Genomic DNA, 26101 nt, shown 5'->3' with positions numbered 1-26101 from the left:
AGAGTATACTGTCTGATAGATGGTCGCGTTGTTTCAAACTTGCCCTAGTAAACGGCATCGGTAAACTTGTAGGACTTCAATATCTGTTCATCATTGGTCGTAAGTCGTATATTGCTGTCATTATGTACAAACCCGCGGTAAAATTCCCAAATAGCAGCGTGGTGAAACAAGAAAAGAGACTGGAGTAAGTGGATGCAAAATGATTCAATGAATCAATCAACCCTTGAACGCTTCTAACAGTTGAACTTGTGACACACAACCCGATATGTTAATGAAAGCAAATATCTGGATCTCAAAAGTACGTAAACCCCAACGCCGCTAATGCGCTTTATAGCATAGGAAAGAAGAAAATGATTGAAGCTGTCCAGACGGTTACTTCAGACCGCGCATCGAGTATTTACGAATTCCCTCATTTCCGGCGAGTCTCTGCGACTGACTGCGCGTTACTCGCCGGGTGGGCTTATCATCAAGGCTTAACCCCCCGATTCCAGGACCAAGCTCTGAGCGCCTTGGTGAGAAGAATGCATCCGTCGGGTTCCGTCCGTAACGGATATTCCTGACCGTGTTGCTCGTGGCTGTCGTCGCCGTCGTCACGGTCGTCTCGGTATCTGAATCGCGATCGTAGGCATCAGAGAAGTCGGATTCATTGTCCTTCAGACTATTCAGCGTGAAGCTGTGATCACGTTTGAGACCTTGATTCTGGTTCGGGAATGCTAGTTGGTACTGTGCCTCCGGTGGCTGCGTCATGAAGCTGGAACCAGCAGCCGTCGAAGAAAATGAAAGAGGGGGAACAGGGGGCTCGGAAGAACTGAATGATGAAGATGGTTGCTCGGGCCGAACGCTCCCGAGTGACGGACTGCCCGGGGCGCTTGCGTCCGGAGACTGGCCGGGCTGCCGCGCTTGAGAGCTAGTATCGCTAGTTGTCGTAATACGGTAGAGAGATAATAGCCCCAATGCTTCCTGAACGGTCATGAAGATCAACAGAAGTTTCCCATATCTGTCAAAATAATGTCTCTCGAACGACACGTGTGGAAGGTGCCCCCCAAGGTGGACGGCCGCCATAAGCTCGGCGAAATAGACAAGGATCTCCATGCCGTTCCATTGCGCGATGGGCTGCTTGAGGGCATCCAACAATGCAAATCCCGCAATCAGACTTGCACTCCCAAGAGAAGCCACCTCAACGTAATTGCCAGGAATTGAGAGATGGTTATACTGTGACAAAAGCCAGGCAGCAATAGATGCTAGTAGTAGGCCCACCCGTAAGTATTGGAACATAAAGATTGTCTGCATATCCGCAGACTGGCGAGCATGCGCACCCGATGCTCGCTGGTGCTGCTGCCAGTTCTCATTTCCTTCTTCCTCAGGAGATTTGATTGTGAAAGCTCGGTCGAACAAACTCTCCAGCCCAGTTGAAGCAAGATGGTCACTGGTAGGAAAGAACTTTGGAGGCGCAAAGACCGAATCTGCCTGAGCCTCGGGTTTACGTTGCCAGGAACTGGGCGACTGGGTGGGCGTACGGTGAAATGGGTTACGTTCAACAACCTGCTGTATAGGCTTCGGCCGCGCAGATTGGGTCCGAAGGGCCCATGATGGGGGTTTAGGGGCCGCAGGTAGTGATCCATAGAACGGTAGAGGTCCGTTGAGGACAGACGGTGTGTCTCTCTGGCGGACACTAACCATCGGCGAGATGTTGTGCTGTACGGAAGGGGTCCAATCCATATCGTCCACCTCTGGAGGGGGCGTGGGAGGAATAACGGGCTCTGTTTCCGGTACTGGTCGGGGAGTTGCCAGCTTCTCAAACGGGAAGCGTGAAGTATCTTGCTGGTCGGTTCCGCGAAGGCTGGTGAAACGCTGAGTAGTAGCGCTCGATTGCGCAACGGGTGACACAACTGCTTTCTTACTAGGAGTTGCCGTTGGCGTACTATCCGACCATGCCACCAGTGGGCGAGTGTCATACTTGACAACGCGCCGAGAGATAACGACAGACTTAGGATGTTGTCAGCGTGCGATTCATTTCGTTCCTCAGAAAACGACGAGACTTACCAGGATCGTGAAGAGGATCATAAATGTATGCAGAGCCGGCGGCAATGTCGGTTGTAGTCCACTCGAAGAAGGGTCTTTAAGTACGGCCCAGAAGACGCATCGCGCCACCATGACGATGAGCTGCACCTGATAGTATTCGCCCAGCCCGACGAAGCGTCCTCCTCTGCCTTCGACCTTGAGTCGCAGTTTCGGGTTCCACCACAAGGATAGGATTCCCACAATCAGAGCTAGACCAGCGTAGGGAGACAGATCAACCCAGCATAAACTTGGTAGTTGGCGTTTCTGTAATGTCGCACGGGCGCAGGACGCAATGGACGGCGGTGATAAGTCATTGTACATATCGCGGAGATGATGATCGGCACTCAGAGCGCCCAGAGTATCCCAGGACAGTTGACCAGCAACGCTGCCCCAGTAACCCATAGCACCCGCTGACACCAGTAGATTTCTCCAATTCCAACGCCGCGCGTGTCTCGCTGCCCTTCCCGCTTTGCTCCTGTCCATCATCCGTCGAAGGTGGTCCGATTTCGCCTCATATCCAGCTTGACGTATCCGTTCCTTCACCCGAGGTTCGCAGTTTGCGCATACTTGCGGGTATCGTTCCTCCAGGTTCCTGCGAAAACTGGGATATTCCCGCTCGTAGGCGCTATAATTTGGATCCTCCGGCGACGGAAAATAAGAGGCAAGCGCACTTGTGAAGAGATGCTGGTTGCGAACACACTGAGCACAGAAGAGGCCGGATCCTGTAAAATCAACCGACTCAAAAGGAACGTCTGTGCCTCCAGGACCGTAAACAGCAGGATTCGTTTCAGCAGTGGGAGGGTCGGTAATCTCTCCTTTCTAGTGACGGCATCTGCGTTAACCAGGAATGGACTAAGAACGAAGGTATACAGAAGCAAGCACATACCTCATCCAGGTAGTTGACCGCTTCGCAGTGTTTGCAGCGCCATTTGCGAACGTTTCTGTCAGCCTGCGTAGAGCGATGTCCACAATAGAAGCAGCTTAGTCGCTTGGAAAACATGGTTTAGTATTTCATCTCAGATCCGATGACATTGATGACTATTGTTCGTTCCAAAAGAGAATCTAGTTCACTTGAAACACAATTTATTTATGAAATGATGGTAAAAGATATCCTTGGTGTTTTTGTCTACCGCAGGAGTTAAGACAACAACAGGAAAATAATCACCGAGATCGCACGGACCACGTGCCGTCTGCCAACTAATCCAATGAAATAACACCATGGGGATGTTGACAACTCCAGCCATCCCAAGACACAATAGCCCATTGGGTCTAGGGTAGTTGCAATTGAATGCTAATCTAAGGTGGATTTCAAGATTTGCGAGCCTGTCAGGGCCAAAATGCCGACAAAATCAAGCGAAACAGGTGTCGTTTTCTGACTAACGTGTCTTCAAGCGCACTACATTGGGGATAAAATCTAGCTGCAACAGTGGCTAATATTACTTTCAACTGGCAGTCTGCGTCTGGAATCACGAAATAAGCTCCCCATGGCTCTGCCCTGGGTCAAGTTAATCCTCTATGGCCTCTTATTTGCGGCTATATGCGGCACTATCGCAGTACTTGTGAGAACACCTCTCTTTCCCTCCTTCTTGCGGCGTGCTCATGACCCTACTTTCAGCTCTGCATTCGTGCTCTATCAATATCGCAAAACTTCAGAGTTCCGAAGTGGCGACGAAAGAATAGCCCAACTCATCTTCTCGTTGTTCTAGGCAGCGGCGGACATACTGCGGAGATGTTCTCCATGTTGCGGCGTATGAAACTCGACCCCTCGACATATACGTACCGCACCTACGTCGTCAGCTCGGGAGACAATTTTAGCGCTGCGAGGGCTGTGGAGTTTGAGACAGAATGGCTGAAGCAAAGTCCAAAACTATCATTTCCTGCCAATGGCAGCAACTCCACAGAGTCCTACGCAGTCGTCACGGTTCCTCGCGCGCGCCGTGTGCACCAGTCTTACCTGACTGCTCCTCTTTCAACCCTTCAATGTTTCTATGCTTGCTTTCTTGTACTCTGCGGCCGTCATCCCGAGCAAAAGTCGCCGCTTCCGACAACGAACTCGCCATACCCGGACGTTATCCTTACCAACGGTCCAGCGACTGCAGTCTGTATGGTTTTGGCTGCCAAATCTTTGCGACTGTTTCACTATCTGAAGTCACTTTTTTATATCAAGGACCACCAAGACAGGGATAGCTCGAGATCATCTCAAGTGAAGAGATCAGAGGATGCCCCGGCACCAGTTCACTTCCAGCTGCGTACCATTTACGTAGAGTCATGGGCACGGGTCACAACATTTAGTCTAAGCGGGAAACTGTTGTTACCTTTTGCTGATCGATTTCTCGTGCAATGGCCTGATCTGGCAGGAAAACAGGCTTGGAGGGGCATGAGGGAGACCGAATATGCCGGTACGCTGGTAGACTAATTGCATTCTGATGGCGTTCAATCTACCATATTTCTTAGAGTATATATATAATAACAGATGCCGTGATAATGACAAACAGGATAGCTGTGCCTATCAGCCACGACACTTACAGTACAACAGAGCCGAGATCAGTTATATGCGCCCAATGCACCTCGTCAACTCGGTAGTTCTTCCCCACAGTGCTTGAGATTGTGGATCGAGTCTTGTGATCGCCTACTGCCTTTCAAGAATAGGACACTAGTACTTAGGTAGAGAAAGACAGGATTGAGCCCAAACCCATCAAACAAGGGAACTCATAATACGGCTTCAACGTAGATATCGGAATTATACCGATGTCTTCCCCGTAGTTGAAATGAGTTACCCCGCGTCAGTCGACCATTACACTGTTGGAGTCTCGACAATTATTCTTCCTTATAGCGTTTAGATACTCTCTTCCTACATTCCCCATAAATATACATTTGAAATCAAAAAAAATTGATTAAGGAAATCATGTCCTACTCCTTAAAAGGCCGCAATGCCCTCATCACTGGTGGCTCTCGGTGCATCTGCTTTTCCGGCTTCTTCTTGCTGAATGGCACTGACGGGTATTTAGAGGATTGGGAGCTCTAGTGGCTCAAAAGTACGCTGCTGAAGGGTGTAACGTTGCGATCAACTACCTATCGAGTAAAGACGTTGCGGAGGAGCTTGCATCCAGCCTACGGACTCAGTACGGCGTCAACGCGGTCACTGTTCAAGGTGTAAGTCATGCTCGCCTGCTGTGGTAGCCCACCAGTGGGTGCTAAAAAGATTCGCTGAGCTATGCAATTGACCAGGGCATGCAAATCTAGGACGCAAATCGCCGTCAAGACTGCAGCAATGCGATCAAGACCACGATTGAACAGCTTGGAGGTCTAGATATTGTAGTATCAAATGCAGTGAGTTCTAGTAATGCATGCTTCTCGCGATATTGCCTCAGACTAATTGCCGTCAAGGGTTGGACCAAAATGACTACGTTCGGCGATCTGGACGCTATGGACGATGATGACTGGGACAGGGTAATGAAGACCGCTCTTATAGACAACAATATCTGACGGTTTTTCCCAGTGCTGGTCAACGAATGTCAAGAGCAGTTGGTACCTCTTCAAGGAAGCACTTCCTACATTCAACGCAAACCCCGACGGCGGTGTCTTCATCATTACTTCGTCCACTGCGGTGGGTAGCCCCAAATTCCAGTCTCTTGGTCTACACATTTTGTGAAGTTTGGCGCTTATATAGCCATTTAGGCTGTCACACCAAGCGGAAGCAGCATACCATACGCTGTGACAAAGGCAGCAGGTAGGATCTATAGGCAAAGCCAATGAGTGAATCATGACTCACAGTTCCAACATAGGCTTGCATCTTATGAAGTGTCTCGCACAGAGTCAAGGTTCAAAAGTCCGTGTCAACGCTGTAGTTCCAGCTCTCTTGCTCACTGAATGGGTATGTCAGGCCGAGACAGAGTGAGCAGCGCAAAACTCGGGCTAAATCAAATTACAGGGGCAGCGGTTCCCTCCTGGAAAGATCGCAGCTTTCAAGAACAAAGCCGTACTTGGGAAATTGGTAAGATAGGCCGAATTTTATACTGGCCGCTCGTTAGCTAATTGAGTGACCATTAGCCTGAGGTGGAGGACGCTGCTAACGCATATGTTATGCTGGCTCAAAACTCATCCATGACTGGGCAGTCCATCCAAGTTGGTAGGTGATCCAATCTATGTCATTTCATCACAATGCTGACAACACAGATGCCGGTTTTGCGATCAAATAAGCGTTGTTGTCCTGAAGGCCAGCTGGAGCATGGGTGATAGCTGCCAAACAGGAATATTGAAACTTGAGAACGTCGTAAGTGGTATCGTATTTTTAGGAGAATGAAAATAAAACGACGATGCTCGTCCTTCTTTTTCTCATTGCAAAGGATTATGAAAAGGAGTGAAGTCGGCAGCGCCAGAGTGAAAGGTTCGATCGCTAAGCATCCGAGCTTTGAGCGCGGCCCGAACACCATCTGCATTCTGTTCTCCTTCGACCTTCATTTGATAAATCTGAATCAGTTTGCCATCTCTTGTGAAGACGTACAGCCCCTTCCCTTGTTGGCGATCAATGGGATGTGCGCTATCCACAAAAGGCAACCCGGGAATAAGAGAGAATGCCTCGCAGCCCTTTATCGTATCTACTTCCTCCATCTCGCTCAAGATCACTCTGCGCTGTCGGAACAAAGGATTTCCCGAAGTAGGATCGCTAACTGCGAGGGTTTTGTTCCATAGCGGACCGAGCACGCGATTCCGCCTGCTGATGTCCTTCCATGTCCAATTGACCCAGTCTATGTGTCGATCCTCTGGCTTGATTTTCGCCGCATGAATTAATGGCTCATCGCCCTGTGATGCCCGCCAGCCTGCGTCTTCTATGGGAGGGACGAACAATCCTTTGCGAATGCCATCCAAGAGGATCTCCGCTCCCTTAGGGGCAACAATGTTTAGAAGTTCCGGAACGGTGCATGTGTCAGGATTCGGTATCTCAAATCCTGGGGCTGGAGTCTGCTGGAGGATGACGCCGTGATCGAAATGCTTGACATGTAGGGTTTGAAGCGTAACGCCGGTTTTCGTTCTCCCTGCTAGAAGAGTATGGTGTAGCGGGGCCGGACCACGGAAACTAGACATTCGTCCGTTAGACAAATCCTCTTGAGGAACTGCTTGAATCTTGGGAGCGTACTCGGGAAGCAGAGATGGATGAACATTCAATCCACCGTATTTTGCGGCGTTGAGGATTCGGGGAGGCACGAATAAGCCAAAGGACACAGCCACTATCAGATTGATAGGACCTCCGGGCAGTATTGGGGGCTAACAGCATCAGTACGCAAGTCAACCAAGGCGGCGAGGACTGTATTCTACCGCCCAGCCTTTGAATGTGTCTATCTCATGAATTGGAAGTGAAAGTTCTGTTGCGACCGCCTTGATAGGGACTATTGACCAGATACAATGAGTGAGCATAGTTCCAAGCATATTGATCCTTGAAAGTGGATAGAGTACCCTCTCGTATATTCTTCAAACCCCTCCCTACTCTTTTTCCAGGTCTGCAAACAACGTCAATTGACGATATTCGGTCTGGTCGTCTGACATGTTCTTCATGTAGAGCTTTCAAGGAAGCTATGCTGAACTCATCAGCTCCGCAAAAGAGGATACGGAGAGGGTCGTATGTTTTCGTCGCAAGGAATCGATATCCAAAGCTGGGCTTTGAAAGAGCGCTTCTATGGTGGCGGAGAGCTCCAGCTCTCATGAAATGAGCCATGGTCTAAACCTGCCCATGTCCTCGTGAGACGGGTCCTGTATCTGCGATTTGGCTGTTATGATCGCGAAGTGAAGCTCCCCGGAAGCTTTCCCGATGCTCAGCCACGTGATGTCACTCACCATGTCAACATGGCGATCTGACCGGCGCAGCTCGTCTTCCGACGACATAGTCGTGCTCAAGTGTGCCACATCTCTGTGATGAGCAGTGGCATGATCTGGACATGCGATGCCAGATAGCGACTTGACTTCAGTGATCCCTGCCCAGCTCTCATTTCTTGCGATCTACAACCCCCTCCTCGGTCCGACAGACGAAAGTATCGGCGATCAGGTTGTTTTTTACACCTCTAGAACAGAGCAATCACGACGAAATGAACGATCTGTTGTCGGTAGCGATGATGCAAATTCTACTGAGGGACAAAATGAGAGGCTGCGCCAGATAGGACTGGCGCAGGGAATGGTCAGCTTCTCCAGGTTCGGATCACAACGTTTGCAGAGGCTGAATAAAGCTGAGTTGGTACTCCAGGAACTTTTCCAAGGGTAAATCGGTCGATTATGTGGAGACAGAAAAATCCACCGTCATACTACATGAGTTGGAAGAAAATTGGTGGATACTAGCAGTAAGTAAGGCGTCGCGGGGCATTTCTGAGATGATTGTTGACGATATGATCACAGTCAATAGATCTCACTAGGCTTCCCAATGATTCATCAAGTGGCGCCTCCTCCCATCAAGATACATCCGGTGCTTCTCCTTTTTATTACTCCTCCAGAGAGATTTGTCCGCCGCAACTTTTGAAACAACAGCTATGCCGGGCTCATTCCATATTCCTCCTTCATCATGAGCTGACGCTTCAGCGCCTGTACGACCGCGTTGGAAGGTCCTCGTTTTGCATTTTCCTTGAGCGCTTTTGGAGCAAATTTGCATGGAGCTGGGACATTCTCCTGACCGGGAACCCCATCGTTGAATTATATAATGGAATAAAGCTCTCTGCTGGCGGCGAGCTTGGCATAGGAGTGGGCGAGGAAGAATGGGGAAGCGGAGAGAGAGAGGTTCTTGAGGACTATGTGCTCAGAACAGACGGCCTAGTTGATCTAGTCGTCTCCCGATTCGGCGATCCTCCTTCCGCGGCGGAGGTTTTGGCAAGGGCAAAGAGATCTGAAGATCCTACTGACGCAGGCGAAAATCAGCGAAGTTGGCTTGGTTCGGACGTCTACCCTCGTCCATCAGATGGTGTCATATTCTCCGGAGCTGGCAACATCTCGAGGTCTTCTGTGGTACAGGTCTCTCAGTGGATGGAATGGATCTTCAGATATGGCTATGATGCGTATGGGGTGGGTGAGGACCCGACGTCACCGCGACGGCGAAAACGCCGAAAGGGACACCGTGGTCGATCAGCTGCGAAGTCTCGCTCAGCTAGCCGTACCGACAAATCCCAGTTCACAAAGACAAAACGCAGCTTTGTCCCAGGGATACCCCCTCCTCTTGTAGTAGGAACATCGAAAGCTGCGCAGGACGCCGGACAAGGGACACGCCAAAGTAGCGCTGACAACTCCCCATCCAGGGGCGACAAGGGCAGCGATTGGATAGGTCTTGGATCAGATACTCTGGTCAAGTATCTAACATTCGGATACGGCTCGTCTTGGAGATTTCCGTCCGGCACAACCAGCACACACCCCCGCATTGAAGCACTGAAGCGGGAAGAGACTGAGTCTGACGCAAGGAAAGAGCACCAGTCTTCTGGCTATTCCCAGGAAGCATCTGAAGAAGGAGCACCGAGGGTTAGCAGCGACGCTAAACCCAAGGACCAGGCCAACGGAAAATTCATTATTGGTCTACGTGATGACTCTGACATTGTGGATTGCCAATCTCCTGAAGATAACGCCAGGGATGACTCAACAGCCAACTTAGCACAGAAGATAGTCCAACGGACTCTGTATGTCCAACGAGCTGATCGTTCGGGACAAAGCGCAGCAGGTGATACGGAATCCGCTGAGCTGCGGGTAGTGGTTTATGTCGTACGTTCAGTCCCGGTACGAGGCCTTTTCGTTAAGATGTCGGCTAACGTAACAAACAGAATCAGCCTTTTATATACACCTTTCTTTTCGACCCTCAAGCGCCGTCGCTGAACGATGTCTCCTTTTACAAAAGCATTCATCGCCAACTCGCTCCGCTCCAGAGGCCATTGAGCAACTCCACATCACCTGCAAATGCTGCAGAACGCATTTCTATGTCGGAAAATGCGATTGACTTCAACAAACGCTTTTCAACCAAGAACCTCCCGGTCTACGATCTCGTTTACGACCCCACAAATCTGACCATCCGATCTTCTATTCCGAACATTCCGGACCTCGGATACTACTCTCTGGAGACCTCGCCATTGTCCCGCGTCGAGAGTCTCAACATTCACCAGCGCCTCCTAAGCACATACACCGAAACCAGGCTGCGTCCCCTCGAACTCGAGCGAACATGCAAGACTAGTCGCGGCTGGTGGATCGTTTGGATGCGAATCACTGACGCACAACTCCCGGACCATCAAGATGATCTCAATCCAAGTGTTAGCAAAGGCGAAGGCTGTTCTCCCCCTCCCGCACGGGAAGCATTCCTAGTCCGCAAAGCGAGCGACCACGTTTCGGCATCGGGGCATGCTCGCGGTGGCAGTGGAACACGATTTTTCAGAGACCTCGGTGGTGCATCATCACCTGGACTACAGGCCTCCCGCTCTGAGACGGGGCCGGGGAAACTTGTCGAGGGGCTGGGCCTTGATGCGAGACGATATATAGAGAATCTATTAAACTTCAACAGATAATGTGATATATTCGGATTTAGGAACTTTCCTATGAGATACCATATTTCTTCGTTCTGGGCTCATACAGAGGCGCTCAACATTAAAAAAAGAAAGTGCGCTAGAACATACGCCACAGTTTCGACATGATTGCAATCGGACAAGGGACACCATGATTCCCTAAAATATCTACGGATAGTTAGACTAGATCAGCCACGCCTTGGTCTTTTAGCAGAGCATTGGGCTCGCAGGAGAACATAGCCCATGCAATTATCTATTTAAATCAAGCACTATTGGGTCTCCACTCATTAGACTGGCACCAGCCCCATTGGGAATGGAATGACACATAATCTACTTAGTGCTACTAGTTACCCTCCTGGAGCCATAGTTTCCGGACCGTAGCAGACTTCAGAAGGTCGACTTCAACATGACTTTTCTAAAGAACGCTACTATCTACTCCGTGGATGCAGGGATGGGTCTGACTCAGGAGTAATCCTACTTACCAGAATACTAAAAGCGGTAAGAATACAGGTGTGTTATCTTACTGTCTACCTAGTTCTGCTGACATTGCTCAAACATACCCGTGGCAATGAGAAACAACCACAGTGTAAGATCCCATCACTCATCAAAGCCTACCTTGGACTTAAGTTGCTAATACTCTACCTTGTCAATTGAAAGATATAAGCAGATACTATCAGCGCGGGAAACAGGCAGTGAACATTTAGTACAAAAAAAAGTAACAGCATTATTATTAGTTGAGAGCCTGAGTAGGTAACACTATTGCAACCTTCTGTGTTGAAGTCGCTCGGACATCCTGGGACTCGTGGAGAATAGGATAAACCCTAAATTGACTGGGAGGATGCGAGCGTCAACGATCGAAGACAGTTTCATGCATTCTCTTTAACCGAAAAAAGGAAAGTATGAGACCCTTGCTGGAAGTACCCGATGCGATACGAATCGTCTATCATACCACAAGATTCCGACTCCCCTTCTCGATCAATTTCTCAGAGAGTATGTTGACGGGACACACGCGACAGAACGCCGTCCTCAAATTGCTCGCTTCCGAACCATACGCCCCCTCAGTCGTGGGCCGCCCTCCGTTTTCCCCGTTGCTTCTTAGGAACCAAGCAATATTTCGCTGCTACAGCAGCCGAGCAGCCGGGCAGCCCAGTAGACGCTAGGAGAACTTGAAGCGAGAAAATAAGGAAAACCCACAAGGTTATGAAGACAACGCCTCCCTAAGAAAATAATAGAAGTCTGCAAAAGAAGAAAGTCGACCAACTGCATAGCCAGATAATTCCCATGAAGCTCATGTGCCCGTAGTCGAACATTATCCACACTCGCACACAGGCACATCTGCACACGCCAACGGAGAGAACCCCCTCTCAGTGAAAAGAAGCAACCAGTTATTGGAGACGCTTATCCGTTGATAAAATCTCCGAATTGAAACAGACCTTTTGCGAAGGAGACGAAACCTAGTTTACAAAATAGTGCACTTGCCCTTCTTCTTGTGGGTCTTGGTCAAGAGAGCAGCCCGGGTTGCAGCCTCGAAGACCTCACGAACACCCTCGTTGGTTCGTGCGGAGCATTCGAGATACTTGTAGGCTCCAATCTTCTTGCGAACTTCCTCACCCTGAACGAATATGTCAATAATCTATAGAGCAAGTTCATGTTCAAACAGGTCACATACCTGTTCAGGAGTAACTGGCTTCTGAGAGGTCTTGTGCAGCTCCTCAATGGTCTTGGGGTCATGACGAAGATCCTTCTTGCAACCGACGAGAATGATGGGGAGGCCTTGGCAGAAGTGAAGAACCTCGGAGATCCACTATGAACGCTGTCAGCCCCTGTGTATGCGTGCATGAATCACTTCCCCCTTTCTTCCTTGGTGGAAGAAAGGGACGCCTGGGCTATCGTTCACCTTCTCCTGGACGTTGTCAAGGGAATCGGGGGAATCGATGGCGAAGCAGATCAGGATGACGTGGGAGTCGGGGTATGAAAGGGGACGAAGACGGTCATAATCTTCCTGACCAGCAGTATCCCAAAGAGCAAGTTCAACATGCTTGCCATCGACCTCGACATCGGCGACGTAGTTCTCAAAAACAGTGGGGACATAGACCTGAAAAATTGTGGAGTGTCAGATGATAGGCGTCATTCGAACACTGGACGACAGAATTGACTCGAATCGAGTAGCAAGTATCGGTAGTAGGATGATGGACGGCAAGGCTGGGGAAAGCTAACCTCAGGGAAGGTTCCCTTGGAGAAGACACTATCCAAAGAGAATTGGGATTAGCTCAATGAACAGAAAGCTCGGTGCTGCCGATGATCATGATCGCCATAGGCAGGGAGAGTATATGAAACTTACATCAGAAGACAAGTCTTACCACAGGCACCATCGCCAACGATGACAAGCTTGCGGCGGATTTCAGCCATCTTGGAAGGAGACAATGATCAGCGAATGATTTAGAAAGTTTAATGATGGCAACGCAGAGACGACGGGATGCGTTGATGAGGAGTGACAGCAAAGGAGGTAGGAGCACAGTTGTAGGTAGATAAGTGATGGAATAGGCGGAGGGTGGTCGAGAGTAGAGAAAGGGACAAGTCAGGCGCCCGAGAGCAAAAAGGGTTATCACATACAGTGCACGGGAGCAACAAGCGCAACGGCGCGGAACACTAAAAGATAGAGGTACCGAAAGGAGGAGAAAAAGAGGAAGGAAAGACAGAGGGACTGCGAACTCAGAATTAATTTGAATCTATAGAGGGAGAGAATCCAAAAAGGACTGGGACGGAAAATAGATGGTGAATGGACTTCGATGAGGAAAGATAGTTGGTGGTGGTGGTGTCAAGTTTCGATGCTAAAGAGAAAGAGAGGTTCAACGGCGTTAATAATGAGGTTAGGTTGGCCTAAGGACTCGCTCTCATTTCATTTGGGAGATGTTTCGTTTTTCCCCGGCTGGTCCAATTCCATTATTAGGTATTATTAGTCCCATGCTCATGCTGCTGACTACTCCGTATTGATGGACAACAGACTGGACCATGACGAGGTTAGGTAGTACCTAGGTAGTGAAATGGATGTAATTTTACCAGACCCATCTGTGAACAACAGTAACCTTACCTACTTGGGTAAAAATGTGGCTGAGCCAAGCGGCGTATTCTTTTCCTGATTATGCATTGTATTTACAACAAGGAACTTTTTGTCGTGTATAATATTTACACAGGAGTAGGCTACTGTGCAGTTGTCATACAGTCAGAATCAAAGATGATAAAGGGCACTATATTAATGTCCTTTCACTCATTGTCTCTGATATAGAGATTTTCTCCTTGATTATGTGGAGAATACGAATTATCTTCCCACATTCAGCTGCCTCAATCTGCTGTTGCCTTGTCCCCTTATTGAAGCCACCGTGGCTGAGACCCAATTTCCTACTCCACTTAGATGATACACACTAGTACATGGCCATGAAGCTTGGATACTGTACTGTACCTTATGTCTCACTGTAAGAGTTTCTTAACAGGATACTTTGGATGTCTTCCAGGACAGGAAATAGGTGGTCGAAATTATATCCTCCTGTATCCAGCTTAAATTTGTCCCCCAAGTATTGCCCATTCACTCTGGGTCGTGATCTGGAGCTCTTCATCTGGGCCATCAGCTTCTCTGATACCTCACATGTCAGCACGAACATAATTCTATGATGGTTAGCTTGGGTAGGGTATGCCAATAGAATATTGTAAAATTGGAGACTTTAGCATGTTGCTTTCTGCTTCTCCAAAAATAAAAAAACAGGCTAAACCAAGCGCAGAAGTCCGTCTGGAATGGGAAGAACATGCATGTTGTTAGCCTGTACCTGTGCAATGCCACAATACTGGGAATATTTGGCTTCTGCTGGTACACTTGATAGTGGCTTACCTGATGTTCCAGACCTTATAGCTGTTGCCTTGAATCGACATGAGACCAATGACTGGACGGGATCTTCATTGGCTGGTTTGCAAATGCGCAGACACATGAATCCTTTTGCCTTAAGTCGTGTCCGGTAGAGATACCCATGCCAACTCCAGGTATAAGCAGGGCATTGCGTTGGAGCTTGGGGTGTTATTATTGTTTCTTTTCCATCCTGCTCGTTTGCCATGGATGCTTTGTCTCATTTGGACTAGGTAATAGATTATTAGGTACCGGTATCTCACAACGTTCGATATAACAGTACCTAGTCAAAACAATACGTGGCGGTGCATAATCATCGACCATAGCCCCTATCCATCCCATACACACTAACGTCATCTATTGGAATTGGCTACCCCTTTGGATTTGCGTTCTCCTGATGAAAGAATAACTTTCATCATCTTTCATCAGCCCCTGCCCGGAATACTTCGTACAGTGAATAATCATCTCTCAATAGAATGCAAAGCCACAGACAAAAGGACGAACAGAAGTGCTGCATCTGACATCCTTTTTTTGGGGAACCGTGATAGGATTTGTGAATCAATGCTGTTTCCGAGCAACAGCAGATGCTTGGTCCAAAAGACGATCCGCTCATGCTTAGCGATCTGTTAAGTAACATTTATCGCTACATATGTGGTCATGCTTTGGCTTAAAACCATGCGCATTACACGTCAGAGCTTCAGTGGCCTCTGGTTTGTCAGAAGCCTCTCCAGGCCTTTGCCTCATTATGCCAGTGATGGAATGGGGTTGCTCCTCCACAGGCTGTATTTCGGATCATGGAGATGAGTGACCGTTCTGCTTGGAATGGATCAAGGCCGAATGCTACGTGACTGTCTACAGCGCTTGGTTTTTTAATTGCAAACAGTTTATATCGAACAGGTGCTGTCCACGCTGATTAGTATACACTCAGCTTAAGATAAACCGTGTCTTCACGCGACCGTTCCTAGCCTTATCACTCCGAGAAGGGAACATATCTGGTTGGTGCGCATTTCCGCTTGAGATGTAAGGAGTTCAGCTCCATGTGATAGGCCAATGCAATAGGCCCATGGTGAACCCTCCAGCATGAACCTTGTTCTGCGCAAAGCGGTATTGTCAATGACTGTGAGACGAACTCAGTTCTTCAGACTCTTCACATGCCACATTGTCTCCATGAGGCTGGATTCTCTTGTCGTCTCCCCCTCTTGCGATCCACGTATGTGGCAATGGGTGTGCGAGCCAAGTGGAAAGCCTCGTCCTTGCACACTTGAACTCGCTTGAGTCGTCCCTGGTCATAGACGAATGGCCATCAATGATGGCGCAATCTGGTGTGATTGTGAGTGTAAGGCCCTGCATAGAGTCTGACTACTATTGAGCTAGCTTGGCTTGACAAAATGCTCTTGGTCGAGACGAATGCGCCATAGAGCTGGGAAGAGATACTATAATACTGGAAATGCAGTCATTATATTGCTCGATGCAGAGCCTATACACTCTGGACAACCGTACAGCTGTTATTATCATCATGCTTTCCGAGCAAGATGTTAAACGTTGATTTGGCGGGAGTAGAAGACATCATCCAGAGCACTCGTACAGTCGCATTTGGAGAATCTGAGCTGAATGCAAATCTGGAACACATTCATCATATATATTTCATCGGTATCCTCTGTCGTAACCAGTTACAGAATATAAGAAATTCGATACTAGCAAGAATTTGTCATATCTGACGAAGGGTTTGACTAACTGGTGCAAAAGCTTTCAGATTGATAAGAGCAGAACTAGATTTCAAGACACTGAAACAACCCCCCCTGCTCGCTAGGTATTATTGATAACGCGTTGTGAGGAAGTTCAATGTCCGACGACTCCCATTGGCTCTCCCTAACTTCCACGCATTGTCGGTCACGTGCACCCAGAAGCCGCAATTTTCCCTTCCCAAGTGATATCTCAGGAACTGTTGGTGATCCACAATTGGCCATTGCTAGGACAGCATCATTCAAGATGCAGAAAATTATCCGGAGGACAGCCCTAGCGAGGAATCAGGCTCAGCGAAAGGCTATTCGAGCGGCCAAGGCCGCTGAGCGCGAAGAATTTAAAGATGCATTGAGACAACGCTTCGCCTTTAACCGCATAGAACTCGACAATGTCCGCGCCGAGAGAATACGACGCCGGGAAGACTGGTTGCGAGGGCCTCTCGCTCCAAAGCGTGATGCAGGTCTCGATGCAAAGACCTTCGGTTCCCTCAGCCCACAGGCGATGAATCCTCCGACGATACCCAAGCACTTGCGCAGGAAGTACATCAATATTGCTGCGGGTGACCGGGTGTGTATCATGAAGGGCAGAGACAAGGGCAAGATCGGCGAGGTCATCAAGGTGGACCCAAACAACGAGACTGTGATGGTTAAGGACCTCAATATGGTGCGTTTTCACGGTTGCATACGATCCATGTCTACCTACTAAGACCGGCGGTTTCTACAGGCCGATGTGCATTTCCCCGAGTGGTTGAACGAGCAGTACGGAAACAAGACTCCCTTCAACTCAGTAAACCTGCCGATCTCTCTTGATGACGTCCGACTCGTGGTTGCGCTCGATGACCCGGAGACGGGCGTCACACGGGACGTCTTGGTTGAGCACGTCTATGGAGGAGAGCCTATACTCGAGAGAGAATACGGCACAGACACCCCGAAACACACCAGATATATTGCCGGTGAGAACATAGAGATTCCGTGGCCCCGCAGCGAACCCGCCACGATGAAAGATGAGGAATGGGACACACTCCGTATGGAAGTTGAGACACCGACATGGATTCCTTCGCTGCACAACCCCCCGTTCCCTCCTAGCGTCCTCGATGAGCTCCGCAACCCATTCTCCAAGTACCGGACGAGGCACGATCCCGAATGGGTTGAATCGAAGAAGATGGAGGACCTCAGAAAGGAGTATCTTCAAAGCAGGTCTTTGATGACGCCCAAGGGTGAATTCCTCGCCATGTTGCGGGCTAAGAAGGCCGAAAGAATGAGCGCCAGACGGGACGCCGACGGAAACTACATTATGGATGACCAGACGGCTGGCTTCATCGCGAATTTCATGCAACAGAATGCGGCGAAGAAAGCTGGGTCTTCTGCTTAAATTCCAAATGACGTTCTACTCGGGATACTGTATTCAACATTTTCTTTCTTTGGGTTCAACTGTGTGTATACAATTGTACTGTAGCATAAGAGAATTAGAGCAATTCGACAATAAAATACCAAGTATTTTTGTCTGCTCAAATGCGCAATAGTATCATTTGGTTGCAATGCAACACAATGGCTATCTAATGGCTTATCAAATGAAACACCATAGCATGAACACAATGGAGATAGAGGAGAGTCATCTCGAGCGATCTGCCGCCGGGGAGGGCCCGTGGTCTTTATCTCCCATTCCATCTATCCGCACTCTGATTTTGTCTCTCTCTCTCTCTCTCTCTCTCTCTCTCTCTATCTCTCTCTCTCTCTCTCTTCCTTTTTTTTCTGACACATAAAAAAGTTCAGCCCCGTCTTCGCTATTTCTTTTTGTTATTTGGGGCTGTATGTTGTAATTTATCGTCATGTCTTTTGCTACAATCAACCGATCTGCTACGAAGACCCTTTCAACCAGTATCCCTGCGATTGAAGATGCCTTCGCTGCTGAACCTTCTTTGAAGAAACGAGTTTATGATGCGATTGGTACGCACACTCCCACAATCTTTGGTTTCTGTCAGGCTTCTGCAGTTACGAGATGCTGCTGTGATTATAAGTTAACATTAATATTTTCCCTTTAACAGAGAATACCCCGCAACATGTCCCTCTCTTCGAGGATATCGCTAAATATACCTCCAGCCTGCTGGCCAGGCACGCTATCCCACCCACCCAGCCCGTAGAGGCCGACGAAGCCCCTGCCGCGAAGAAACGGAAGCTCCAGAATGGCAATGCCGCAGGCGATACACAGTCTCCAGGCAATGTTGAGGCGGAAGCGCCGTTACAATTCTCCATGCAGGATGTCTCCTTTGCTATACCGCAACGCAAGAAGCTCACCCTCGAGGTAACTGCTGGGCGCGGTTCTCTGCGCGCGCGGAACCAAACGTCAAAGGAAGTGGAATTTGGTGTTCCAATGGATAGAATACGTAAGTTTTGAGCGCGTTGTGCTTGGTAGCTGGAGAGTGCTGACATTTGACCGTACGTTTAATAGGACATGTTTTGTGCCTTCCTGTGCCCGAGAAGTCTCAACGACAATTCAACTTCTGTATCATCCCGCAATACAGCGATGGCATCAACCCGCCTCCGGAAGGCGAACAAGCGTTCGAGTCTATGGTATGGACTGTCTCCGATGGACCGGCTAAGGCTGCATTCTCCGGCAATGGGCAGCAGGTTGGGGCTGGTGATGGAGAGACAGCTGAGGCCTTGGTCCGACGGGTATTGAATGAGAATCTATCGCATACGAAAGTCGTCCGGCCGGATGAGAGGCAGTTTGTGAGTGCTATGCCAGAGGCGCATCGAAAGTCAGAGAAGGCCTATCATGTCAAAGCTTTCCGTGGGAGCAAAGAAGGTATGTGGTCTCCCAATTCTGACCCTTCGTCAATGAGCTAATTCATATTTTCCAGGCTATCTTTTCTTCCTCTCTACGGGCATTTTCTTTGGTTTCAAGAAGCCATTAATCTTCTTCGCCTTTGAGAACATTGAGTCGGTCTCATACACTTCAGTCCTCCAGCGCACCTTCAACCTCAACATCGCGGTGCGGCCTCACAATGGTGGTGAAAACGCGACGCAGGAAGTCGAGCTGTCCATGATTGATCAGGCTGACTATGCCGGTATTGATGCATATATCAAGAAAAACGGTCTACAAGACGCGAGTCTCGCAGAAGCGCGACGTGCTAAGCGCTACAATATCAACGGAGCCAAGGCAGAGGAAAATGCTGCTGGCACCGCGAACGACAATGCTGTGGAGGAGAGCGAATTACAAAAGGCTCAGCGCGAGCTTGAAGATCAGGAGGATGAGGAAGAAGAAGACTACAATCCTGGGAGCGATGGCGAGAGCGATGGTAGTGGCTCGAGCAGCGAAGAGGGGGACGATGGCAATGAAGAAGGCGACGAAGATGATGAAGGGCAAGACCTTGTTGCGGCCGAGCTTGGGAGCGAAGCAGAAGACATAGCTGAGGACGAACTGTGATTTGTGTCTCGGATCTGTGACACTAACTTTCGTGCACTCGACGTAAACAAGATCCTGTCATTTGACTGGCGCTTTGCATCACTGTAATTGACATAACGTGCATCCGATTACTTTCCAATTGTTCTTCTCTAAATCTACAGTAAGCTTAATCACAAACCGCTGGATAGATCGAGTCTGGTTCTTGTGGAACATGAATAACAGATGCGCTGACAATCACAAAGACACCATGCATGACCAGTGCCTGCCCTGGCTTGCGCAGGTAACCATCATCCAATAAGATGCCGATATGAATCTAACTCCGCGTTTCATGCCAACAAGGTTTGATAGACTCGAGTGGCCCACAAGGAAAGAGAGATGGACAGAAAGGAAGTTATTATGGCATCATATAGTGGGCCAGTGGGACGTGGCAGATCCTGCTGCGCCGTTGATAGTGCCATACTCAATCCTCTTTTCTCTGCCAATCCGTTGTCTATTCTGTACTCAGATCAGGATTCTGTGAACCACTCGGTCGGTCTTGTTTAGCGCTCTACCGTCCGACCATCATTAAGGAATTTGAGATCTAGCTGAAGCCATTTCTAGAGACGCTTCAAGATCAACGAAGGGTTTATGTCCTCTGTACCAGTCGGTATTAGGGAGGTAAATTGGGTAGAAAAATACAGATGTGCGGCATCACATCCCCTGGCCAGGTACAAACGGTATCAGGGGCGTCTCCGCCGCAGCAATGCCAACCAACTCCGGCTACTGTTGTCGCCACACGAACAACTGTCGAGTCGCAAAACATAATCCGTGGCGCTTATGAAAGGTTCTTGAATTGGTATACATTATTAACGGTGACTTCCAGGGAACCTGGGGACAGAAATCAAATTGTAAACAGAGCTTCAAATACATATGTTTACCTCAATGTAATTGTCAGGTCGAGCCGGGTTATAACCGTTATGTAACATACCAAAGACTGACGAACCTAAATACAATGTGACATTCCGTAGTACAAGAAAGTAGGTAGGTACCTAGTCTGCAGGGATTTACCTGATAGTATCAATGGTGAAGCATGATAGTAACCGCAGTAACAAAAGGTCTTGATCAGATCAAATTCCAAATCGACCCCTTACACAATTCTGCGACTTACCAAAGTTAAGATGGTTTGTTTCCTTCCTTTATGTACTCCGTACTTGATCCAACTTTAGTACTCATACGTTGTAATGGAGCACTACTACTTCAGGCACTAGATTCGATAGACTAGATATCTAGCTTCGACAAGCTCGAAGCTCCAGCCCTCCTCTGTTGAGCTAATCTGATATCTTACTGGCTCATCACTAGCAGGCTTGAGACCAACACCAACATAACCCACACAGGGTTTTCCATCTTTAAACATTACGAGCGCTGGATAGACAAATGGTGAGTCCCTGAGCCAAACTGGCACTGAGTACAGAGAACGTACGGAAAATGATTACGGATTACCGCTTTTTCCTTAGCTATCCCCGGTGAACTTTGACCATCGCCCCCTCCCTCAACTGGGCGATAATAATATGGTCACTTTGTGGCCCCTTAACTACAGGGGATCGAGGGTCTCAGACTGAATACTAGAGTACTTCACCCAGGAGGTATCGTAAGGTGATGCATTGAGTAATGTGCGGGTAGATACAATAAAAATTACTCTGCATATTCATCCATTTCCAAACCTTGACAAAATCCACTAAGATCTTGACCACATTGAAAATTACCGTTCCGAGACTGTACAATACTGGCCGTTACATGGGGGCAGTACCCGAAGGTAAAGGTACTCAGGTAGGTACCTCAGGCACTCAAGAAGCCTAACTCAACCAGTGACAGTCGTTCAAGATTTCTTTCGCTCAGGCAAATCATCCAACCAGATCCCCTTTCCTTGCCTAAAAATCTTAAGGTATCGTCCTTTCTCAACTCTCTCTCAGATCGCAAGGTATCTAGTGTGGTATTAGTGCAGTGAGCGCCAACTCTGGCTCCTTCTCTCTCCGCCTCATTATTTCCATTTCCTTTCCCTTTCCCTCCCCCGTAGGTAGGTACCTAGTCTAAATCCTGTCCTGCAGTTCTGACTGGTGTACGCTGCGTGGGCCCCCGGTTCTAACCACTCATCGTCCTCCATCTTTCTCCGTTTCCTCTTCTCTTTTTGTCCGACTCCCCATCTTCCTCTCTCCTTCTCCTTCACCTGTTGAGTCTCCCCTCTCCTCCAGCTCTCCAATCTTCCTATCAACCGCTGCACAGTGCGGCGTATTGTGCTGCCACGCAGTTGGTTTGTCGGTTCCTGGGAGTTGCCTTTTTTTTGTTTCCTTAATTCCTTTTCCCCATCCTTCCATTTTCCACGGTGTTCGCCCGACCGCAATCATTGCCAGTGTACAGCCCCGAGTCCCAGTCGGCGGAGCAACCTACTCGACTTCTAGCCTCCCTGTCACAAATCCTGAACAAATTCAACTATTGCCTTTTCCTAGGCCATCTATATCACTGTTGCAATCGTCTTTAACAGCCCCAGGCTTGTCATCGGTTTTCCGCTTCGCCTTTTATTCTCCAGATCGATTTAGCTGCACCTCGAACTCGTTCATGAATGGTCCGGCTTGGTGAAGGAACAAAACCTGTTCTTATTCCTACGTGGCTCGACGAACATCTGTAAGTAGACTGCAGGATCTGGGTTTCAAGTTACTCTTTTCGGACTTTTTTCTCGCCATTTCATGGTCATCTCAGTTGCTGACAGCTCAATTGAGTGCAGTCCGTCTTCCACGTGATAATATATCGAAGGGGTTCTCCAGAATCGTCACTTCGAAGTCGGTCTAACCTGATATCGAGACACGGTTGCGAACATGGCATCTTCGTCGTCCAACGTTGTTGGAGTTCATTATAGAGTGGGGAAGAAGATTGGTGAAGGATCTTTCGGTGTTATTTTCGAGGGTACAAACCTCTTGAACAACCAACAGGTGGCTATCAAATTTGTATGTTTCGCTCGAAAGCGAGTCTGAATCCAATGACTCCTGATGATCTAACTGTCACAGGAACCACGCAAGAGCGATGCACCTCAACTGCGCGATGAATACCGGACATATAAGATCTTGGTCGGATGCCGTAAGTTCACATAGTAATACAAAGGCTGGTCATTGATTCTGACTCGACTACAGCTGGCATTCCTAATGTCTACTACTTTGGCCAGGAAGGGTTGCACAACATCTTGGTCATTGATCTTCTTGGTCCTAGTCTTGAAGACCTCTTCGATCATTGCAATCGTCGGTTCACTGTTAAAACCGTAGTGATGGTCGCCAAGCAGATGGTGCGTGTTGTGTTTACTCCTCCGGCGTGCCCGATACTAACACCATTACCAGCTTTCGCGCGTCCAAACAATCCACGAAAAGAATCTGATCTATCGCGATATCAAACCGGACAACTTCCTCATCGGACGGCCGGGCACCAAGGCTGCAAATGTGATTCATGTCGTCGACTTTGGTATGGCCAAGCAATACAGAGATCCCAAGACCAAGCAGCACATCCCCTATCGTGAACGGAAATCGCTGTCCGGTACAGCACGTTACATGAGTATCAACACTCATCTGGGACGGGAACAATCACGACGGGATGATTTGGAAGCTTTGGGCCACGTCTTCCTTTACTTCTTACGAGGTGGCCTTCCCTGGCAGGGGTTGAAGGCAGCTACCAACAAGCAAAAGTACGAGAAGATCGGAGAAAAGAAGCAAACCACTGCCATCAAGGATCTCTGCGAAGGATATCCAGGTATGTTGTTCACCAAGTTGTAGACATTCAATGGAACTGACTTAATCATGCAGAGGAATTCAACAAGTACCTCACCTACGTCCGCAACCTTGGTTTCGAAGACACCCCCGATTATGACTACCTGAGGGACTTGCTTACCCAAGCTCTAAAGAACGCTGGCGAAGTAGAGGATGGAGAGTATGACTGGATGAAACTGAACGGCGGCAGGGGCTGGGAATACAAGGCGTATTCGTCCCAGCAGCACCTGCAGCACAATCTTCCCAATTCGTCTGCCCGCGAGCTCCATGCACAGCAGCTCCGCGGCAGCCAGAGGCCTGGCGTTACTGCAGACCGTTTAAACGCCGCGCAGCCCCCGCCCCCATCTCCAGCGAAACCTGGAGCTGGGAAAACGCGCGACCGGCCAAGCGCCTCCGGCGGAATGCCACCGAAACGTCAGAGCGGGGGTTTGGAAGCGACAACACCAACGGCATCGACCCAGGCGCAGTTCCAGAACTCGAACGCGAACTTGTCGGGTCACATGGGAAGTCCGGCGAATCCCACGAAGAACAGCCAACAAGGCCAGGGCACCCAGGGCAATGACCCGCAGCCTACTTTCGTCCAAAAATTGATGAAAGCGCTGTGCTGCGGTAGGTGATGAATCTGCCAAGTTTCCAAGGGCCATGCCTCCGTGCTTATGCAAGCTTCCAGGTTGACACAAGGTCCACCGACGGCGTCTCTGTAATTTTATATCACTCTGTGGTCATGTTGATCATTCAACGCTCTTTTCTCTTTGTGTCGAAATTTTTGGTAGGCTTGAGAGGCAGCATGCTCTTGCGATTCCTTTTTTCCTGCCAGGGGTGACTACCCCCGTGGTTCGGATCTAGCCGGCTATACAGGCATCACTCCCAGATGAGTGCACGATGGCTCGGGGGGTTCCATGCTCTTCTTTTCAGCCTTTCTCTTCTGTCATCAATGGGTCTTGGTCCTGGGTCACAGAACCGCCCTGTCTACGCTCGCTATAACTTCTGTCGGCATCTTTTACTCGAGCTTGGAGCTTGACCCGCCCATTGAACGTGGGCGCTGTTCGCAACCTCCCTACCGAATACTCCGTCATCCACACAAATATCATAGTCATCATTCATTTCATGGTGCTACGGCTCGGAACGGCGAACTTTGAGAATCTCTCTTTGCCCTTGCATGTGTGTTTTTTGTCCAGTTTTTCCATTGCGCATTTCTGGCGTCAGCCATCTAATATTAGATCTCTATTTCTGTCTTGTTTGCTGCCGCAGTTTATTTGATCACTACCCTGATTGTCGCCGCGTCGCTCCTCGCCTCATCGCACACCACCTTCTTCCGTCTCTATGTGGCTTGCCGTGGCTGTCATTTCGATGATAATTGTTTAATGACCGAGGAATAAGCGGCGATTGTGCATTTGATGGAAGAGTCCCTCCCGCCTGGATCGGGCAGTCACTCTGTTTTCACGCGAAGCTTAGCATATAAATGTTTTGAATATGTCCAACGTGGGATGTACCATTGGTCATGGTGTTCATCCTCTCAAAAGCGGCCTGTGGCTGTCTGTTGTGTTCCTGTTCGTCCTTGCTCCTGAGCGTCTGTCTGCAGGGAGTCCCTGGGGGTGATTTTGTGCTTGGTTCATGCTCCGCTATTCTGCCTGCTCCCTCACGCAATCGTGCTCTGTGCTCCTTGTCTTGCCTTCTCTTTGCCCCTTTCAAGGAATGAACTGTCACAGAGGGAACGTGTTTGATATATGCTTCTGTCCTATAATACCGCGTTTGAATTTAATCTTTGCGCCTGTATTCGTGTTTGAGCAGCGGGTTGGTTCTGTGAAGATAGCGTCCATGTGTGTTTCTTCCTGGCAGTCTTTTTAAAATCGTGTCCTACATTTACACATGCAACAACTGGCTACCGAGAGCTGGTGTAGAGAGTATCAGTCATCAGCCAGCAGTGTACTCAGTGTTACAAATAGCAACCAGTAGAATGATGAATTTGCAGAGTATGCTTTGATACGGAGGTCGACAGGCCATATCCCCATAAGGAGCATGACGTTTTAGCCTGGGTGATTAAAGTATCACGGTCTCTTTGAAGATAGTCAACTCTGTGATCCCAGTCCATGAACCAAGAGATAGGTAGCTCTAGACAATCGCAAGGACAATGCAAGAATCGCAGCTTCGAAGAATATGCATGCTCTACAGAATTCCTCGATGTACCTTTGCCTAGCAGGACACTAATTACATACATACGTGCACATCTCTTCGCTGGAGGAGACAGATCATCAACAATGGGATGATCGGGCTGGTCTTTCACCTTCATCAACAACTCGACAGACTAAGGGAAACTTTGTCCCGACATCAGAGGCAAGAATCGGACGATCCCGATGGCAGATGACAAGGATTCTGTGGTCTGATGTGCCTCTTCAGCAGCGCGCACTATACTACGTTCGGCAGCTTCGAGCCACTCAGTACTCCATACCCTCCAGCCATAACACCAACGAGAGACTCCCAGCAACTAGATGATGGAGTCCAACGATCGACAGATGGACTTTCCCCGTTTCAGGCATGGCGAATGACGGTTGTGACTTCCCTACGGAGAGACTAGCCTGTTACTGGTGGGGGTGAAGGGAGGGGGGGAGGATTCTGCAGAACTAGGATCTATGATTGATTGCTCACATGCAGATGCAGAGTTGGGGGCCTTGGAATCGCAGGGGTTGGATTCGCCAGGT

The 26101-nt window shown here is 49.0% G+C and overlaps 9 protein-coding genes across 9 annotated transcripts; 6 read left to right on the top strand and 3 right to left on the bottom strand.

The window, feature by feature from the left end:
- Positions 1-61: 61 nt before the first annotated feature.
- Positions 62-3198, bottom strand: AFUA_6G06950 (uncharacterized protein). The gene is made up of 3 exons (XM_745495.3): positions 2948-3198; positions 2044-2880; positions 62-1986 (listed from the first exon to the last, which is right to left on the bottom strand). The coding sequence occupies exons 1-3, from the start codon at positions 3059-3061 to the stop codon at positions 373-375; spliced, it is 2565 nt and encodes an 854-aa protein (XP_750588.2). The 5' UTR covers positions 3062-3198; the 3' UTR covers positions 62-372.
- A 95-nt stretch (positions 3199-3293) lies between these two features.
- Positions 3294-4564, top strand: AFUA_6G06940 (glycosyltransferase family protein). Its single transcript, XM_745494.2, has 2 exons — positions 3294-3620; positions 3677-4564. Exons 1-2 carry the CDS (start codon positions 3546-3548, stop codon positions 4475-4477), a joined length of 876 nt encoding a protein of 291 aa, XP_750587.2. The 5' UTR covers positions 3294-3545; the 3' UTR covers positions 4478-4564.
- A 274-nt stretch (positions 4565-4838) lies between these two features.
- On the top strand, positions 4839-6198 carry AFUA_6G06930 (SDR family NAD(P)-dependent oxidoreductase; the record flags this gene model as incomplete). The annotated part of the gene is made up of 9 exons (XM_745493.3): positions 4839-5016; positions 5070-5214; positions 5305-5391; positions 5449-5511; positions 5561-5668; positions 5740-5791; positions 5847-5935; positions 5993-6055; positions 6112-6198. The coding sequence occupies exons 1-9, from the start codon at positions 4967-4969 to the stop codon at positions 6196-6198; spliced, it is 744 nt and encodes a 247-aa protein (XP_750586.2). The 5' UTR covers positions 4839-4966.
- A 198-nt stretch (positions 6199-6396) lies between these two features.
- Positions 6397-7829, bottom strand: AFUA_6G06920 (methionyl-tRNA formyltransferase; the record flags this gene model as incomplete). Its single annotated transcript, XM_077805007.1, has 4 exons — positions 7516-7829; positions 7378-7448; positions 7199-7326; positions 6397-7138 (listed from the first exon to the last, which is right to left on the bottom strand). Exons 1-4 carry the CDS (start codon positions 7772-7774, stop codon positions 6397-6399), a joined length of 1200 nt encoding a protein of 399 aa, XP_077661140.1. The 5' UTR covers positions 7775-7829.
- Positions 7830-7871: 42 nt separating this feature from the next.
- Positions 7872-10913, top strand: AFUA_6G06910 (uncharacterized protein). Its single transcript, XM_077805006.1, has 4 exons — positions 7872-8244; positions 8297-8390; positions 8446-9786; positions 9846-10913. Exons 1-4 carry the CDS (start codon positions 8000-8002, stop codon positions 10575-10577), a joined length of 2412 nt encoding a protein of 803 aa, XP_077661139.1. The 5' UTR covers positions 7872-7999; the 3' UTR covers positions 10578-10913.
- A 54-nt stretch (positions 10914-10967) lies between these two features.
- Positions 10968-13570, bottom strand: rho1 (Rho family GTPase RHO1). The gene is made up of 7 exons (XM_077805005.1): positions 13188-13570; positions 12916-12983; positions 12792-12819; positions 12472-12669; positions 12244-12378; positions 11133-12186; positions 10968-11072 (listed from the first exon to the last, which is right to left on the bottom strand). Exons 2-6 carry the CDS (start codon positions 12981-12983, stop codon positions 12034-12036), a joined length of 582 nt encoding a protein of 193 aa, XP_077661138.1. The 5' UTR covers positions 13188-13570; the 3' UTR covers positions 10968-11072; positions 11133-12033.
- Positions 13571-16405: 2835 nt separating this feature from the next.
- On the top strand, positions 16406-17724 carry AFUA_6G06890 (mitochondrial 54S ribosomal protein uL24m). The gene is made up of 2 exons (XM_745489.2): positions 16406-16875; positions 16936-17724. Exons 1-2 carry the CDS (start codon positions 16459-16461, stop codon positions 17581-17583), a joined length of 1065 nt encoding a protein of 354 aa, XP_750582.1. The 5' UTR covers positions 16406-16458; the 3' UTR covers positions 17584-17724.
- Positions 17725-17917: 193 nt separating this feature from the next.
- On the top strand, positions 17918-20769 carry rtt106 (putative negative regulator of DNA transposition (Rtt106)). The gene is made up of 4 exons (XM_745488.2): positions 17918-18158; positions 18257-18595; positions 18661-19017; positions 19073-20769. The coding sequence occupies exons 1-4, from the start codon at positions 18041-18043 to the stop codon at positions 19636-19638; spliced, it is 1380 nt and encodes a 459-aa protein (XP_750581.1). The 5' UTR covers positions 17918-18040; the 3' UTR covers positions 19639-20769.
- A 1697-nt stretch (positions 20770-22466) lies between these two features.
- Positions 22467-25895, top strand: AFUA_6G06870 (casein kinase I; the record flags this gene model as incomplete). The annotated part of the gene is made up of 6 exons (XM_745487.1): positions 22467-22595; positions 22656-22725; positions 22779-22927; positions 22980-23385; positions 23439-24011; positions 25651-25895. 6 exons carry the CDS (start codon positions 22467-22469, stop codon positions 25893-25895), a joined length of 1572 nt encoding a protein of 523 aa, XP_750580.1.
- Between the last annotated feature and the right edge of the window lie 206 nt (positions 25896-26101).

The sequence above is a fragment of the Aspergillus fumigatus genome, chromosome 6 (assembly GCF_000002655.1).
Source record: "Aspergillus fumigatus Af293 chromosome 6, whole genome shotgun sequence".
Taxonomy (NCBI): Eukaryota; Fungi; Ascomycota; class Eurotiomycetes; order Eurotiales; family Aspergillaceae; genus Aspergillus; species Aspergillus fumigatus.
Note: the sequence above shows the minus strand (reverse complement) of the source record. Positions and strands in the feature narration are given on the sequence as shown.